The 14,442-nt window shown below is 42.6% G+C and overlaps 1 protein-coding gene across 1 annotated transcript in view; it reads left to right on the forward strand.

Moving 5' to 3' along the window:
- The window catches only part of brip1 (BRCA1 interacting helicase 1), a 59,233-nt gene that overhangs the window by 43,000 nt on the left and 1,791 nt on the right, over nucleotides 1-14,442 (forward strand). Inside the window, exons 17-19 of the mRNA XM_054600872.1 lie at nucleotides 11,927-12,039; nucleotides 12,128-12,210; nucleotides 12,353-12,652. Coding sequence (XP_054456847.1) covers nucleotides 11,927-12,039; nucleotides 12,128-12,210; nucleotides 12,353-12,652 — 496 coding nt within the window. The remainder of the gene's footprint in view (nucleotides 1-11,926; nucleotides 12,040-12,127; nucleotides 12,211-12,352; nucleotides 12,653-14,442) is intronic.

Raw genomic sequence — 14,442 nt, forward strand, 5'->3', positions numbered from 1 at the left:
AGAGTCTTAAACTGGATGCAAGCTCTTACAGGGAGCCAGTGTAGAGAACGGAGAAGGGAAGTTGTGTGAGAGAACTTGGGGCGATTGAACACCAGACGTGCTGCAGCTTTCTGGACAAGCTCCAGAGGTCTGATGGCCGACGCCGGGGCTCCGGCAAGTAGTGAGTTGCAGTAATCCAGGCGGGAGATGACCAGAGCCTGGATGAGCACCTGCGCCGTCTCGTCAGTGAGGAAGGGGCGAATCCTCCTGATGTTGTAGAGGAGGAATCTGCAGGAGCGTGTGACCGATGCAATGTTTGCTGAGAACGACAGTTGGTTGTCCAGGGTCACACCCAGATTCCTCACAGTCCGAGTTGGCGTCACCACGGCATCATCAATGGTGATGGACAGGTCTCGGTGCGGGCAGCCCTTCCCCGTGAGGAACAGTAGCTCGGTTTTGTCCAGGTTGAGCTTCAGGTGGTGTGTCGCCATCCACTTCGAGATGTCAGCCAAGCACGCAGCAATGCGTGCCTCCACTTGGGTGTCACCGGGAGGAAATGACAAGACCAGCTGGGTGTCATCGGCATAACAATGGTAAGAGAAGTCATGCGAGCGAATAACAGAACCCAGAGATGTTGTGTAGAGCGAGAAGAGAAGGGGGCCCAGAACTGAGCCTTGTGGGACCCCTGTAGTCAGCATGCGTGGTTCCGACACGGCCCCTCTCCATGTCACCTGGTAGGATCGGCCTGTCAGGTAGGATGCAAACAGGGAGAGTGCAGAGCCTGAGATGCCCATCCCCTCGAGGGTGGAGAGGAGGATCTGGTGGTTCACTGTGTCAAACGCCGCTGACAGGTCCAGGAGAATCAGGACAGAGGAGAGAGAGTTTGCTCTCGCAGCATGAAGCGACTCTGTCACCGCAAGGAGGGCCGTCTCTGACGAGTGACCCACCTTGAACCCGGACTGGTGGGGGTCCAAGAGGTTGTTCTGGTGGAGGTAGGAAGACAGTTGTTTAGAGACAGCGCGTTCGAGTGTTTTGGATAGAAAGGGTAGAAGAGAAACCGGTCTGAAGTTCTTGACATCAGAGGGGTCAAGTGATGGTTTTTTCAGAAGGGGGGTGACTCTGGCAGTCTTGAAAGCCGAGGGAAAGCATCCCGAGACGAGAGATGTGTTGATGAGGTGGGTGAGGAAAGGAAGGAGTTCAGTGGCAATAGACTGAAGAAGAGGGGAGGGGATCGGGTCAAGGGAGCACGTGGTGGGGCGGTTAGATGTAACAAGGTCGAGGACCTCGTTAGGGGAGAGGGGAGCAAAATAGGGTAAGATGGGGTGTGGAGAGGGAAGGGGGAGCTGAGGGGGAAGAGCTGGAGAGGGTAGAGAGGGAGAGGGGGGCTGAGAGGAGGATCTGATATCGTTTACCTTCTTGTCAAAGAAGTTGGCGAAATCATCAGGGAGAAGGGAGGAAGTAGGAGGAGGGGGTGGGGGTTGGAGGAGTGAAGAGAAAGTTTCAAAGAGTTTTTTAGGATTGGAAGCAGAGGTTAGGATTTTAGAGCGGAAAAAAGCCGCTTTAGCAGTAGCTAGAGAGGAGGAAAAAGTGGAAAGGAGAGATTGGAAGTTAAGAAGGTCCTCCGGGAGTTTGCCTGTTCTCCATTTACGCTCAGCCGCTCTTAGGCTCCGTCTATCAGTACGCACTGAGTCCGACAGCCATGGGGCAGGAGGAGTTGGCCGTGCAGGCCTGGAGGTGAGGGGACAGAGGTTGTCCAAAGAGGAGGAAAGGGTGGAGAGGAGAATATCAGTAGCAGTATCGGGGGATAGGAGAGAGAAGGATTCAGGGTCAGGGAGGAGAGAGGTAACGGAAGAGGAAAGATCAGCGGGGGAGAGGGAGCGGAGGTGACTACGGGTAGAAACCATGTGGGTAGGTGGAGGAAGTAAGGGGGGAGAGGAGAGGGAGAGGGAGTAGGACATGAAGTAGTGGTCCGAGAGCTGGAGGGGAGTGACAGAGAGGTTAGCAGTAGAACAGTGTCTAGTGAAGATAAGATCTAGCTGGTTGCCGGCCTTGTGGGTAGGAGGAGAGGAAGAGCGATAGAGGTCAAAGGAGGAGAGGAAGGAAAGCAGAGGTTCTAACTTATCAGTCTGGATGTTGAAGTCGCCGAGCATGATGAGCGCGGAGCCATCGTCATGGAAGTGCGAGACTAGTGTGTCAAGCTCCTCCAGGAACTCACCAAGAGGGCCTGGTGGGCGGTACACAACAGCAATGGTGAGCTTGACTGGATAAGTGACAGTAACAGCATGAAATTCAAAAGAGGAAGGGGAGAACTGTGGAACAGAGACAAGAGAGTATTTCCATTTTGGGGAAATTAGCAGGCCAGTGCCACCACCTCGCCTCGCAGCTCTGGGAGTGTGAGAGAAGGAGTACACATCTGAGAGAGCTGCGGGTGTGGTGGTGTTTTCTGGTGTGATCCAGGTCTCAGTTAGAGCAAGAAAGTTGAGGGAGAGCAAGGATGCGTAGCCTGAGATGAACTCAGCTTTCGGCACTGCCGACTGGCAGTTCCAAAGCCCACCAGACACCACTTGCTCACCATGGGCTGAGAGAGTGGGATAGATGAGATTAGTGGGGTCACGGCGCCTGGGAGTGACCCACTGTCTACGTGACCACCGGACAGAGGAACAGACAGAAATAGGATGCAGACACATGGTAGTCAATACAAACAAATTACTGACCCGTACAAGTACATGCTCGAGAAGTCTGGCTTGAAAAAGTCGCCCTGTTGCCTTTGTTTGCCCTAGCCTTCGTTTGCCTGACGCTTCCAGCCACCAGCAGTGGTTAAGGACCTACCTACTGATTGCTCATTGTCTGCCAGGAGTGCAAGCCACTCCCCCTAGCAGTTAAGAGGACAATTGACCTATTGAAACTAAAGCACACCTCTCAAAGCAGTTCCTGATTAAAGGAACAGGAGAACAACAGAGCATCAAACACTTCCTGATTAGAAGAATGTCAGAACAGGAGAATCAACAGAATCCGCATCAGACACTAACCCTTTTTTAAGCAGGCTTGGTACAGTTTAAGATCAATTTTAAGAAAGCAGAAAACAATATACTTAGTCTATCCTAGCAGAATCAAGTAGTTCAGTATCCCTCCAGAGTCAAAATACACTGAAGTAAAGGTTTGTGTGGTCTGAGTATATATATCCTTGAGATGTGTAAGCCACTCCCCCTAGCAGTTAAGAGGACAATTGACCTATTGAAACTAAAGCACACCTCTCAAAGCAGTTCCTGATTAAAGGAACAGGAGAACAACAGAGCATCAAACACTTCCTGATTAGAAGAATGTCAGAACAGGAGAATCAACAGAATCCGCATCAGACACTAACCCTTTTTTAAGCAGGCTTGGTACAGTTTAAGATCAATTTTAAGAAAGCAGAAAACAATATACTTAGTCTATCCTAGCAGAATCAAGTAGTTCAGTATCCCTCCAGAGTCAAAATACACTGAGTTTTTACTCATAGCACTCATCATAGTCATTTAATGTAGGGTTCTCAACTTTATTGTAACATTAGGCCTTCTTTTAGATGAAAGAGAGGGAAACGCACACCAGAGTTGGAGAGGTGCTGCCCACAGTAAAGATACAAATGTAAAGCAAAAATAGTCGCACACTCCTAGCAACCATGCAAAAGCCCACAATCAAGATCTGTGCGATCAGCATATAACTGCCTAACTCTTTAGGTGGTGTATCCAAAAAGCCTCTCATTTCAATAAAACCCTATCAAACTTGCCCCCTCTTCTAGAAACAATCACTTTCTCTATGCCCATGTAACAGAGAGCAGAGATAGCATTATCGGCCTCAACAAGGTCATTTATTTAATTCATTTGATTGATTGATTTATTTTGTTTATATAAATACAAAGTACAAAAATATATCACAGGCTTTTCAGCATTTACAGGTGCAGTGTTGTCTCCTATTTAAAAACCTCATTAAAACGATCCATTTTTTTCTCTGCATCCAATTGGCTATCTTACAGAGGCAAAACATATTTGAGTGACCCGATGATCGTCACGACTGGCATGGTGTTGCGTGGGATGATATGAAAATTTCATGTCACAATTCTGGCTAATATAATTGCGATCTTTGATATTACATCAAAATATAATTAAAACTTTTAATGGCACTAAACATTCTGCAATAACTTTACCTTACATATGGTTAAACAACTAATATTTTGTTGTATCACAAATAAGACCCAAATCCTTTTTAATTTAAATAAATAGAAAATAACATCATTGTGTCTTTTTTACATAATAATTTCATTAGGGATTTTCACTAGGGAGTTTTTCTTATCGCAATCCCCAGTAAAAGTTGATTATTATTATTCCATCCCAAGTGATACATAACTTGTCAATTACTTTGTTTTTATTTTTGTGAATTTCTGAGCACATTGAGATAAACAAATAACTAGCTTTTTATATTACCCCCCCCCCCCCACCCAAAAATAATAATAATAATACAACCATTCCCCAGAACCTCTGCAACCCATGAGATGGCACTCTGAGGCCCAGGTCCCGTGGTTTGGAGTCGCTGATTTAATAATTTGTCATAATTGTTATGGTGATATGTGTGGATCTGTTGAAGACTTGAGTCTTAGCGATTAGGGATGACCACTAATATTAGTTTATAAATCAGTCACACACAGATTTGCTATGACTCATCTGTGTTAAAACAGTATCAGTAACCATGGTTACACATGTCATTTCAATGAGATTATGGCAACCGATCATGCCAGGGTGCTTTAACAGTCAAGTCTACACACCAAGATTGGATCTTGCTTGCATCGGGATCCAATCGGCTACGACACACTCCAAGTGATCCTCTCGCTAAGAGAGAAAAGGGAAGAGCGGAGGAAAACCGGTGCTGGAGCACGGCTGAGACTTGCTGTCTGACTCGTCTTTAGTTACGTGTGCTGAAAACCCAACATTTTCTGCTTCAAAATTAAATTCCCAGAGCGAAAGGCTTGCATTTTAATTCATAAGTATTGCTGATATTTCTTTCTGTATCTGTGCATCTTATGAGCAGAAATTGACTACTGTTGTCTACGTCTTATGATGTTGACTCCTGTCAAGCAACAGTTGGTACAGATAACGGTCCTCAAGTCTGTAAAACTAGATAAGATTTGCCTCATCCTGCCTTTATTCCACATTTTTCTATGTCTCTTCATTGCATCTTAATCCTCAGCTTTGCTTGTTTCTCATTTCTCTTCTTCCCGCTAGTTGTCTGTTCCTCCCCGTTATCTCCTCTTTCAGTGGCAGAAGCAGTGTGGCCCCCAGAGAAACCCTCGGGGGCTGTAAAGATCTTTGAGCTAACCCCATTACACTGCTGAGAGAATGGAGACACTGACACTAATGACTGTCAAAGCTATGCAGCTAGCTGTCGTAGCCCTCAAAGCCCTGTTAAAGGAGCATATACTGTTTACTTATGCCGAACTCTGTCAGAGATAAGAGGTACTAAAAGGGGCAACACACACACACACACACACACACACACACACACACACACACGCATATATATGCACTGGCGCATGCTATGGTGTAGTCACTATTGGATTGTCAATACTATTACAAGTTATGGTCAATTCCACTAGAAGAGGCATTCAGGAATCAGTGTCCTCTCTGAGTAATGATACAGGGTTCTACATGGTTCTTTATGGTTCTACGCAGTCATCTATACTAAGGTTGTTCCAAACAAGTACTGCCGAAGTAGCAACAGAGCAACCTTTTTCAACAAATGCATTTTTTATTTATGTAGGTTTAAAAATAAGGTGATGCTGCTATCAGCTGACTGGGATGCCATTAACACAACACGTTGCTACCATAGACTGTATGTACTGTTATGTTTACAATGTTTACTGAGGGAATAAATCAATTGAGAAGTAGGGTCATTTTCTCATAGACTTCCATATAATTGGACTTATTTTGGCAACTGGAGGAGTCACCCCCTGCTGGTCAGTAGAGACACTTAAAGTGGCCCTATTATGCTTTTCACTTTTCCACTCTTCTTTGGTGTGTTATATATATTTTTGTACATGTAAAAGGTCCGTAGAGTGTAAAACCTGAAGTCCACGCCTAAAAGGAGTTACCCTCCCCCTCAGGAACACTGCTCCTGAGCTGCCTGAAACGGCTCCTTCACCTCTGTAACTTTATGAGGTCACAATGTTACGGAAGTCACGTAAAACTCCTTCCGGCTTGTTTGGCCGGCTCTTCCAGAGGAAGAGTTTTTTTTTAAATGTGAAATGTTGACCAATCACAACAGAGCGGGCTAGCTGACCAATCAGAGCAGACTTTGCTTTCTGGAGGGAGGAGCAAGCGCTACAACGGAGCATTTCAGAGAGAGGGTGAGAAATTCGGGTGTTGCAGCAGCTCAAGTACAGAGAAACAGATTAAGATAATAAATAAAATATATTATACAATAAAATAAAATAGAACTATAAGACAGAAGCATAATAGGGCCTGTTTAAGCATTAGCTTTGCTTGGCATAATCGAAGGTTTACGCCTGTTACAGGTGTGGCTGCTTCAAAAACGCCTTGGAAAAGGGCGTTGTAGAAAACTATGGGCAAAACGGCGTGGTGTGCCTGTGAAGCAGGGCTGTGTGTCCAAACGTGCATCAACAGAAGCATCATTAAACACAACATGAGATATGAATTCCTCCTTCCCTCTCGCAAATTCCGTAGCGCTCTCAAAGTCCAACAGCTCACTAGGTAGCTTGCCCTACCAGATCAAGCAAAACCGAAAGAAAGTGGTAAAGTACACGGCTGATTCGCTTTAACAAAGGAAAACAATAGTTTTGCTGGCAATGCTTTTTTAATGGGCTTTCTAGTTTTGGTCAGCCCCAAATGTTAAGTGCAATAAAACCAAACATTGAACCATTGTAAGTTAAATTTTTTTGATTATAGAAGACATTTTTGATACATGTTTTATTCTTTAACCCATATTGGTCAACCACTCTTTATTTTGATTCATTAGGAGTCGTTATGATCGTTTACAGCAGTGCTGGTCAGCAGGTTAAACGGGTTGCTGCTTGTGCTCTACTTTTGCAGTGACTTTTTCCTCACACTTACCAATTGTGACTGATGAAGCCCCATGCTGCTGCTTTTCTTCCCTAACTTGTAAAATCGTAGGTTTGCTTTGTTGCTGGCATTGTCTTACGTCGCTCTGATTAATTACTGCAAAGCAAATATACATTGTGATTGATCGATCTTTGTCACCTGCTGAATCAGAAAAGTCCTTCTAATGCATCTCCTTTGATGATCGATTCAGTGACTATGGCTGTCAAAAATGTTTTTGTCTCACACATAATTGCATATTTCATTTGATATTTTATGCAGTTTTGCTATGCAGTAGATCTTAGCCCATGTTGTTGAGTTGAGTGGCTGTCCATCCAAATGATGTGATTGTTTGCAAAGGCCTGTCAATTGAATTTATCTTCATATTAATCATTTAATTGTTTGCTGAAACAATGTTCCAACTCTTGCTCTGCTGCACAGATTAATTTTAATCGATCTCATTTGAGCCCAAAATTTTGCTCATGTTGACACTTTATTTAGCCAGCTGATGACCTCATTCACTTTTTATTTTGGAACATTGGCTTTAAATTGCCTTGATTGAGGAATCCAATGATTAAGCAAAATGGTCAAGGTCAGCTCAAATAACTGCGATCAAGCAGTTATTAATGCTAATTGTGACAAGCCTATCAAGGCCTGCATTCTGGTCCAAACAACTGATAAATGGCTAGTATGATTTGGCACATCTGCTATTTATCTCAGCAGGGTAATGTTGTATTTCACAAGTGTATCATTTCTTTAAACACATTTACATTGGCACGACTGCTTTGTATTAGCACCGTCTCATATTTACACCATATGTCTCGCTCTGCCCTTAGTGCACACATATAGTACACACATACACATGCGTGACATGTTCTTACGTTGTCAAGTCTATGCACCAGTGCTAACATGTGCACATCCTCTCAAGAGCACACATGGACCCAGACATATTAATTCATTCTTTCTATGCCACACTCACACGGCAGTACCCCGTTGCTAGGATAAGAGGTGTAAGCCCAGCTTCTCTCCATTTAAACTATTCCAGCACTTTAGATGCCTGCATTCCCAGACAGGCATAACTCTTAGAAGCTACAGCCTAAGCACGGAGCATGGCATTTTACTGGCCTGTTGTGTTATTGTGACAAAGATCAAAGGTTGAACTTGAAAAGTCCTCTGCAGAGAAAGGCTTGCCAAAGGTGGTATTATATTTATGTAGAGTTTTTCCAAATGGCATGTTTTATAGTGAACAGTCACGTCCTGCGTGAGTGAGTCAAACAATAAGTGGCTTTAACAAGCAATAAAAAGACACTTACAACTGATAAGGCATCTCTCTTAGTTTTAATAAGGGGCTCAGTCAACTTGTTGCTTCTGCCCTTTATTAAAGAGAACCACGAGAGCATTTTAATTCTAACGCTGCAAGCATGTAAAACGGATGGATAAAGGGGATTTAAGTGAAATTCTGAAGAGTTCATGGAAATCATCAAGAAGAGGGGATGATGGATGCTCCAGGCCCACTTAAGACTGTACATATGGCTTTATATAATACATGATCACTACTTGTCCTGTTCTTGTCAGCACCACAGGCCAGCTTTAGAAAGACTTCTAAGTCAACATTCTTTTTGTTAATGCATGTTTAACCCTGAAACCCAACATTTTCCGACAATTCATGGCTATGGCGGGCTACTGTCTAATACTAATATTTTGTATACTATTATCGATGCAATACAAACTTTCAATACCTATACCAAAACAACAGTGTATTACTACGATACCTTAGTTTGATTGATACAAACCCCCTTTTTTTATTTGCACAAGAAGCAAATTTCTCAAATGTTAAAAGACAAGCACACATACACAAAAAATGACCAATTTGGATTAAATCAGGAACTCACTAGCAATTTGAGATCAAGTTGAGACGGGGCTCAAATTGGGGTCGGGTCAGATTTAAGACTTGAGTCTAAAAGATGGGTAGGCAACCTTAGGCTTAGGCACGCGTACCAATGTATCTTAACCAATGTAGCTTAACCAATGGCACATTTTGTAAATGGTGAAGTGCCGTCTCTGCATGCCAAATTACCTCTTTGACAGCCATTGGCAGCTGCTGGGGCTGTTATTTATGGTAATTAGATAAAACATTTTCCCCATCTGTGAGAACTCTCCCTGCTCCGCCTCTAATTGGCTGTGGATGTTTTCATAAGTATGGCGGCCTTCTTGTTTATTGCTATTAAATGTTGCTATGCACATTCCCTATGGATGGTATAAGATTACAATTCCATTGGATATTTACATTTTGATGTGTTGTCATAATTAAAGTTAATGTCAACCTTAATGTTGACATGAAATTTAGTCAAAAACCCATGAGACGAGACAACAGAAAAATGTCTGAGATAATAGAAACCTTTTCTTGAGACAGAGACCCCACTCCAGTACTGCGGGCCTTTTCCATACCAATCCATATTATTAACATTCAGAACTTCCAAAACCTTGACCAATAAATTGACTTTTCCATTTATTTATTTTCTAAAGTTACCTTTTTTGTGGAACATAAGACAGCAGCTATCAAAGAATAAGTAGTCTTGCTGTGAGCTGATCCATGAGCATGTTTGAAAGTCGTGTAACAGTCACACACACACACACACACACACACACACACACACACACACACACACACACACACACACACACACACGTGGACACTGTCTTCAAGATGAGCCACTCAGCTGTCAACTCAGCCTTATGTGGCAGATGAGGCGCTCAGCAATCTCAGTGACAAGCACAAGATGTCTTGGACTGCTAGAGGCGTGCACACTGACACTGACGCGCACATACACACACCCTGCCCAAAATGTAGCTCAAACAGATGCGCTCAGCTGCGAATCATGCCTAGTGGTCAAATATATGTTTTCAGGGATGAACAGGTAGCTGTAGAGGACAAGGCCAAAGCAAGCGAGTGATCTCTTGACATTTTAACTAATCCCTTTTAGCTTGTGGTTTCTTGCACATTTGCTAGCAGCCAGAATTGGCTTTTTCACATATGCAACCTGTCATTTTAGATTGGACGATGACATGGTACGGACTAGGGATGTGATGGCTCCAACGCTGAAATGGACTGTGATTGGATTTAGATGACACCGCTGGCTCGAGGCTACTGGCCTTTCTGTTCAAGCTGTGGGTTTAGAAGTGGATTCTTTAACTGCTCTTGTGTCTCATACATTCAGACAAAAATTCTCACCATGTAGCCAGCAGCATTAACAAGGCTTCCTGTGACATGGCTATATGAGTTGCCTCCCATTGACAGCCTGTACCTCTATTGTATTGTTGCAAGAAAAGCCTAGCGCTGCATCACACAAATGCTAAAAAGTTTTCCAGTGTGGTGGTAGGTTTTCCGTGGTGTTGCTCAGTTGAGGTGTTATTAGTCATAGTCGAACTTTTGGGCGACATTTAGGAATTCCTGTGACTCTGCTTGTTTGTTTATGTACACAAGCCCAGACAGGCCACAGTGGCATTGCGTGATCCGCGTGAGGGAACAGGCTGTACCTGCCACGGCCCCGTGTTTGGTGGCTCAGGGCGAACACACGGTACCTGTCAAAAGCAGTTAAAGCCCCGTTCAGCAGCCTGCCCTGCATGGCATCCCGTCAGACGCCAACTGAACTTTTCACTTGTCAATCCTGAAAGGTTAGCGCTAAAATCAGCAGCGACAGATGCAAATGGATGGATGCTCTCCTGGCATTTTTGTGCAGGGATGCTTCATGTCACCTTGACCAACTTGTTGTCCCCCTCCTACCTCCCACTCTTCTCTGTCATGGCCTCTCTTTAGCCCCTCTGTTCCCCTTTCAGAACCCATCTGTCTGTGATGGCGACTTCAGGTCCTGAGAAGTATTGGTTTGGTGTTTAGTTTGCGTAGATCCATGGTCCACTTTGTTTCCCCTTCATATCCAAGATTAGAGCGAAGACCCTCTTTGTCGGGTACTGCTACAGTTATGGCTGTTGTTTCAGAAAACAGTTTTTTTTAGTTATGTTCAGTATTCATTTGGTACCAGTAACTTCTTTTTTTATAATAGCAAACAACAGAGACACAGACTGAAGAGAAGTAGAGGGTGTGAAATGCAACATAGTAGCCCGGCTAAAGTCTTACCAAGGACGTGATAATATGATACTCATCACAACAACATGGCCACCAGGATTGTCCTGTGATTAATGTTGATACCACAAACTTCATACCCCTTTTTATGGTATCTGTAACTTTTATCTGACTTCATATTTTAATGTTTTTTGAGACAACCCCCTGAACAAATATGTGGAATACGTTTCTGTAATTGACAGAACCAGTTCAGTCCAGAACCAGATCAATCAACTGAATATTTCTGTTGATTAAATGGTCTCAGAAATATGTCAATAATGTTGTGTGACATTAAAAAAAACAACTTTACTATCCCTCTTTTCCAGGTTGTTCTCTCCCTCAGTGTTACTTACAAATACTTACATTTCTGACTTTGAGAAAACACAGACAGTGGGGCAGAAACCACTGTTTATTCAAGAAAGTCTCTCAAAATTGTAACTTGTGGCACAACTCTTCAATTTATTTTATCAGCTTTATTCTCTAAATGGTGTTAGTTTGTGAATTCACTAACAAAGTAAATCACTCCGTAGATAATCATAATTTTGTGAAATGTACCTGTCTCATGACTATTTTATGGACTCTGACGAATGCAAAATAACTGAAACATTTGGTCTATAAATCATATGGTACTGGAAAACAATTGTTCAACAAGTTTAATTTTGATTGACTTGCATCCAAATACTGTCCCATATGACATTGAGGTGAGAAATTATATTTTTGGTATACTGCTCTGTGGTTTCAGGTGGAACTAAAGATGAAGTACAATGACCAGCACTGCAAATCACGAGGTCTTCTCCCAGGCAATCGTTGGTACGAGATTCAGGCCTACAGGGCTCTAAACCAGGCCCTGGGAAGGTAAACCTGACCTCTAGAGCTATAGTGTTATGGAGGATTTCCTTATTGCCCTCTCCTTTTGCTTAAACCCTCAAACCTTTTTTTACAGGTGTATCCGCCACAGGAATGATTGGGGTGCCCTAATTCTAGTGGATGACCGTTACCGGAATAATCCCAATAAGTACATCACAGGTACTCCATAATGTGTACACTGTGTTAACACTGGCTGAATTTATTCCATAGCTGCACAGCCTCTCATTCTGAACACTAGATGGCAATGGTTATCCACTGTCAGATTTTTTTGTCTCTGATGTGTGTGTCTGTGTGGTCTCAGGTCTGTCTAAATGGGTCCGCCAGCTCGTTCAGCATCATGGCACCTTCAGCAATGCTATACAGTCTCTGGTAGCATTCTCTCAGGTGCAACAGAAGGTGGAGGGGCCTCCTGCAGACAGTCAGGCCCTCAGCTCTGTTGTCTCATCTTCAAACAGTCACTTGTCAGTATGTGTACAGGGTCTGCCCAATGCCACACCCCGGCCATGTGTCAAACCGCCTGAACCCCAGCAGGACACAAGCCCCTCGACTACCCATTTCTTTTCTCTTACACAGTTGAAAGCTGAGCAAAGTGAAAAAGCAGGTGAGCTAAATTGAATTTTGCAAGTTAATATCTCTGCCAAGTATAATCCAAGGCCCCCCAAAGTGTAGCAATTATAATATTTGTTTTTGTGTCTCTACCTTTTTATTAAGGTCCATCTCATAACGTCAGGGTTGAATGTATGATGAGAGGTTTCAGCTGGCAATAATATAAAGGTTTTACATGTCTAGGGAAATGATAGGGACAATCTATTTTACCTTGTGTACCTATGTACTCAAGATTTTTGTAAAGTTTTATGTCACAGAAAAATAGGGTAAAACATCAGGCTGACATCATTCTGTATTTTTCTTATTGTCAACAAACCACATGAAAAGACCAAAACCATGGTAAGTCTCCCCTGCATCAATACCAAAACAAGAACTTAAACAACCTAAATAAAATACACTCGAAACAAATACCATTAAACAACAACAACGTGTAACTGTGTCTATTAATTCTTTGACTTCCCGTCTGTGGAGTTCAGCCTTAAGCCCATTTGTTCTTTTGAAGACGTAAATCTTGATGACATCATTTTTACAAAGAATAATTTTTCTAAAACTGCAGGTCACTGTGCAAATGTCCTAAAAAGCCTTGAACAGTTGACCAGTTTTCCAGTCATGGAAAATGAGAGAAAAAGTAAAATGTCCTGTAAAATCTTCTTTTATTCTGGAAAATGATTAAAACATTCTCCTAAGAATAAACTACATTGCCATAAGAAATGGCCAAGTTATGTTCAGGATCATATTAATGCTCAAATGGTAGTTTATGGATGATTAATGGGATTTGAATAGGAAGTAGTGTTGTGGAAACGCTCTGAATACATCTCTAAGTCACGTATCATGGTAGCAAAAGGAGGTTGGATGACATACGTTACGTAGCTTTCTTCCCAAATTGTTTTAAATGGTTTGATAACTTTTAATTGGTTAGCGTTTTTTTTGGTTCAGTTGCCTAAGTTGACACGCTTGCTAGCTTTTTTTGCCTTCATCTGCAGGTGTTTTTGCAATATTCTATGATATTTATTTCATACTTTTTAGGCATGCAAGAAATTATTTAATAAATAAGTTATAGCCATAGAATGCACCTCTTTTGAATCTGACTGCCACAGAAAGGAACATGTTAGTGTATGGCACAACCCCTGTATGTCATACCAGCTGGATCAAAATCTTAAAAAAAATCCTGGAAAATGATCTCTAAAACGGGAGAATATACGGTGGAAAAAACACATAACTTGTCAGTGGGATGCGTTAATTGTTGGTTCAGTCCTTTCATGACATTTGTTGATAGAATACTGTCCGACTTATCTTTAAGGCATTAGTGTAAGTAGTAGTGAATTCTTTTGTTTTTTGGAGGAACGGTTAGTAAATCAATATTGCATTAATGTCTACATGTTATTATCTACCTTCAGTCTATTAAATTGACTATAAGGATGAAAGGAGACCTATTGTTCCTCTATTGTTGCTAAAACTACTGATGAATACCTACATTTAAAAAAATAATGAATGGAAGCACATTTCCCACTGTCTGAGACCTAGTTTATCTCTTCCTTCTTCATGAATTATGACCTTTTTAAAGTATTCATTTTTCAGCGCTCAAACGGTCCACTTAATTTTTGTGGTCATTGATGTATGGGAATGACATCACCACGAGGACAATATTTTTAGGTGACGTGTTTGCACATTTCCTTGGCTAGCACCCTTTGTCTTTGGGGTCATGACAAGGTTGAGCTGTTTGCCCAGTTGAATTCTGTGTGGTGGATAGGTTTGGTAGCAGAGCCCCCCCCTCCCCCCCCAGTT

This window comes from Anoplopoma fimbria, chromosome 1 (genome assembly GCF_027596085.1).
Source record: "Anoplopoma fimbria isolate UVic2021 breed Golden Eagle Sablefish chromosome 1, Afim_UVic_2022, whole genome shotgun sequence".
NCBI lineage: Eukaryota > Metazoa > Chordata > Actinopteri > Perciformes > Anoplopomatidae > Anoplopoma > Anoplopoma fimbria.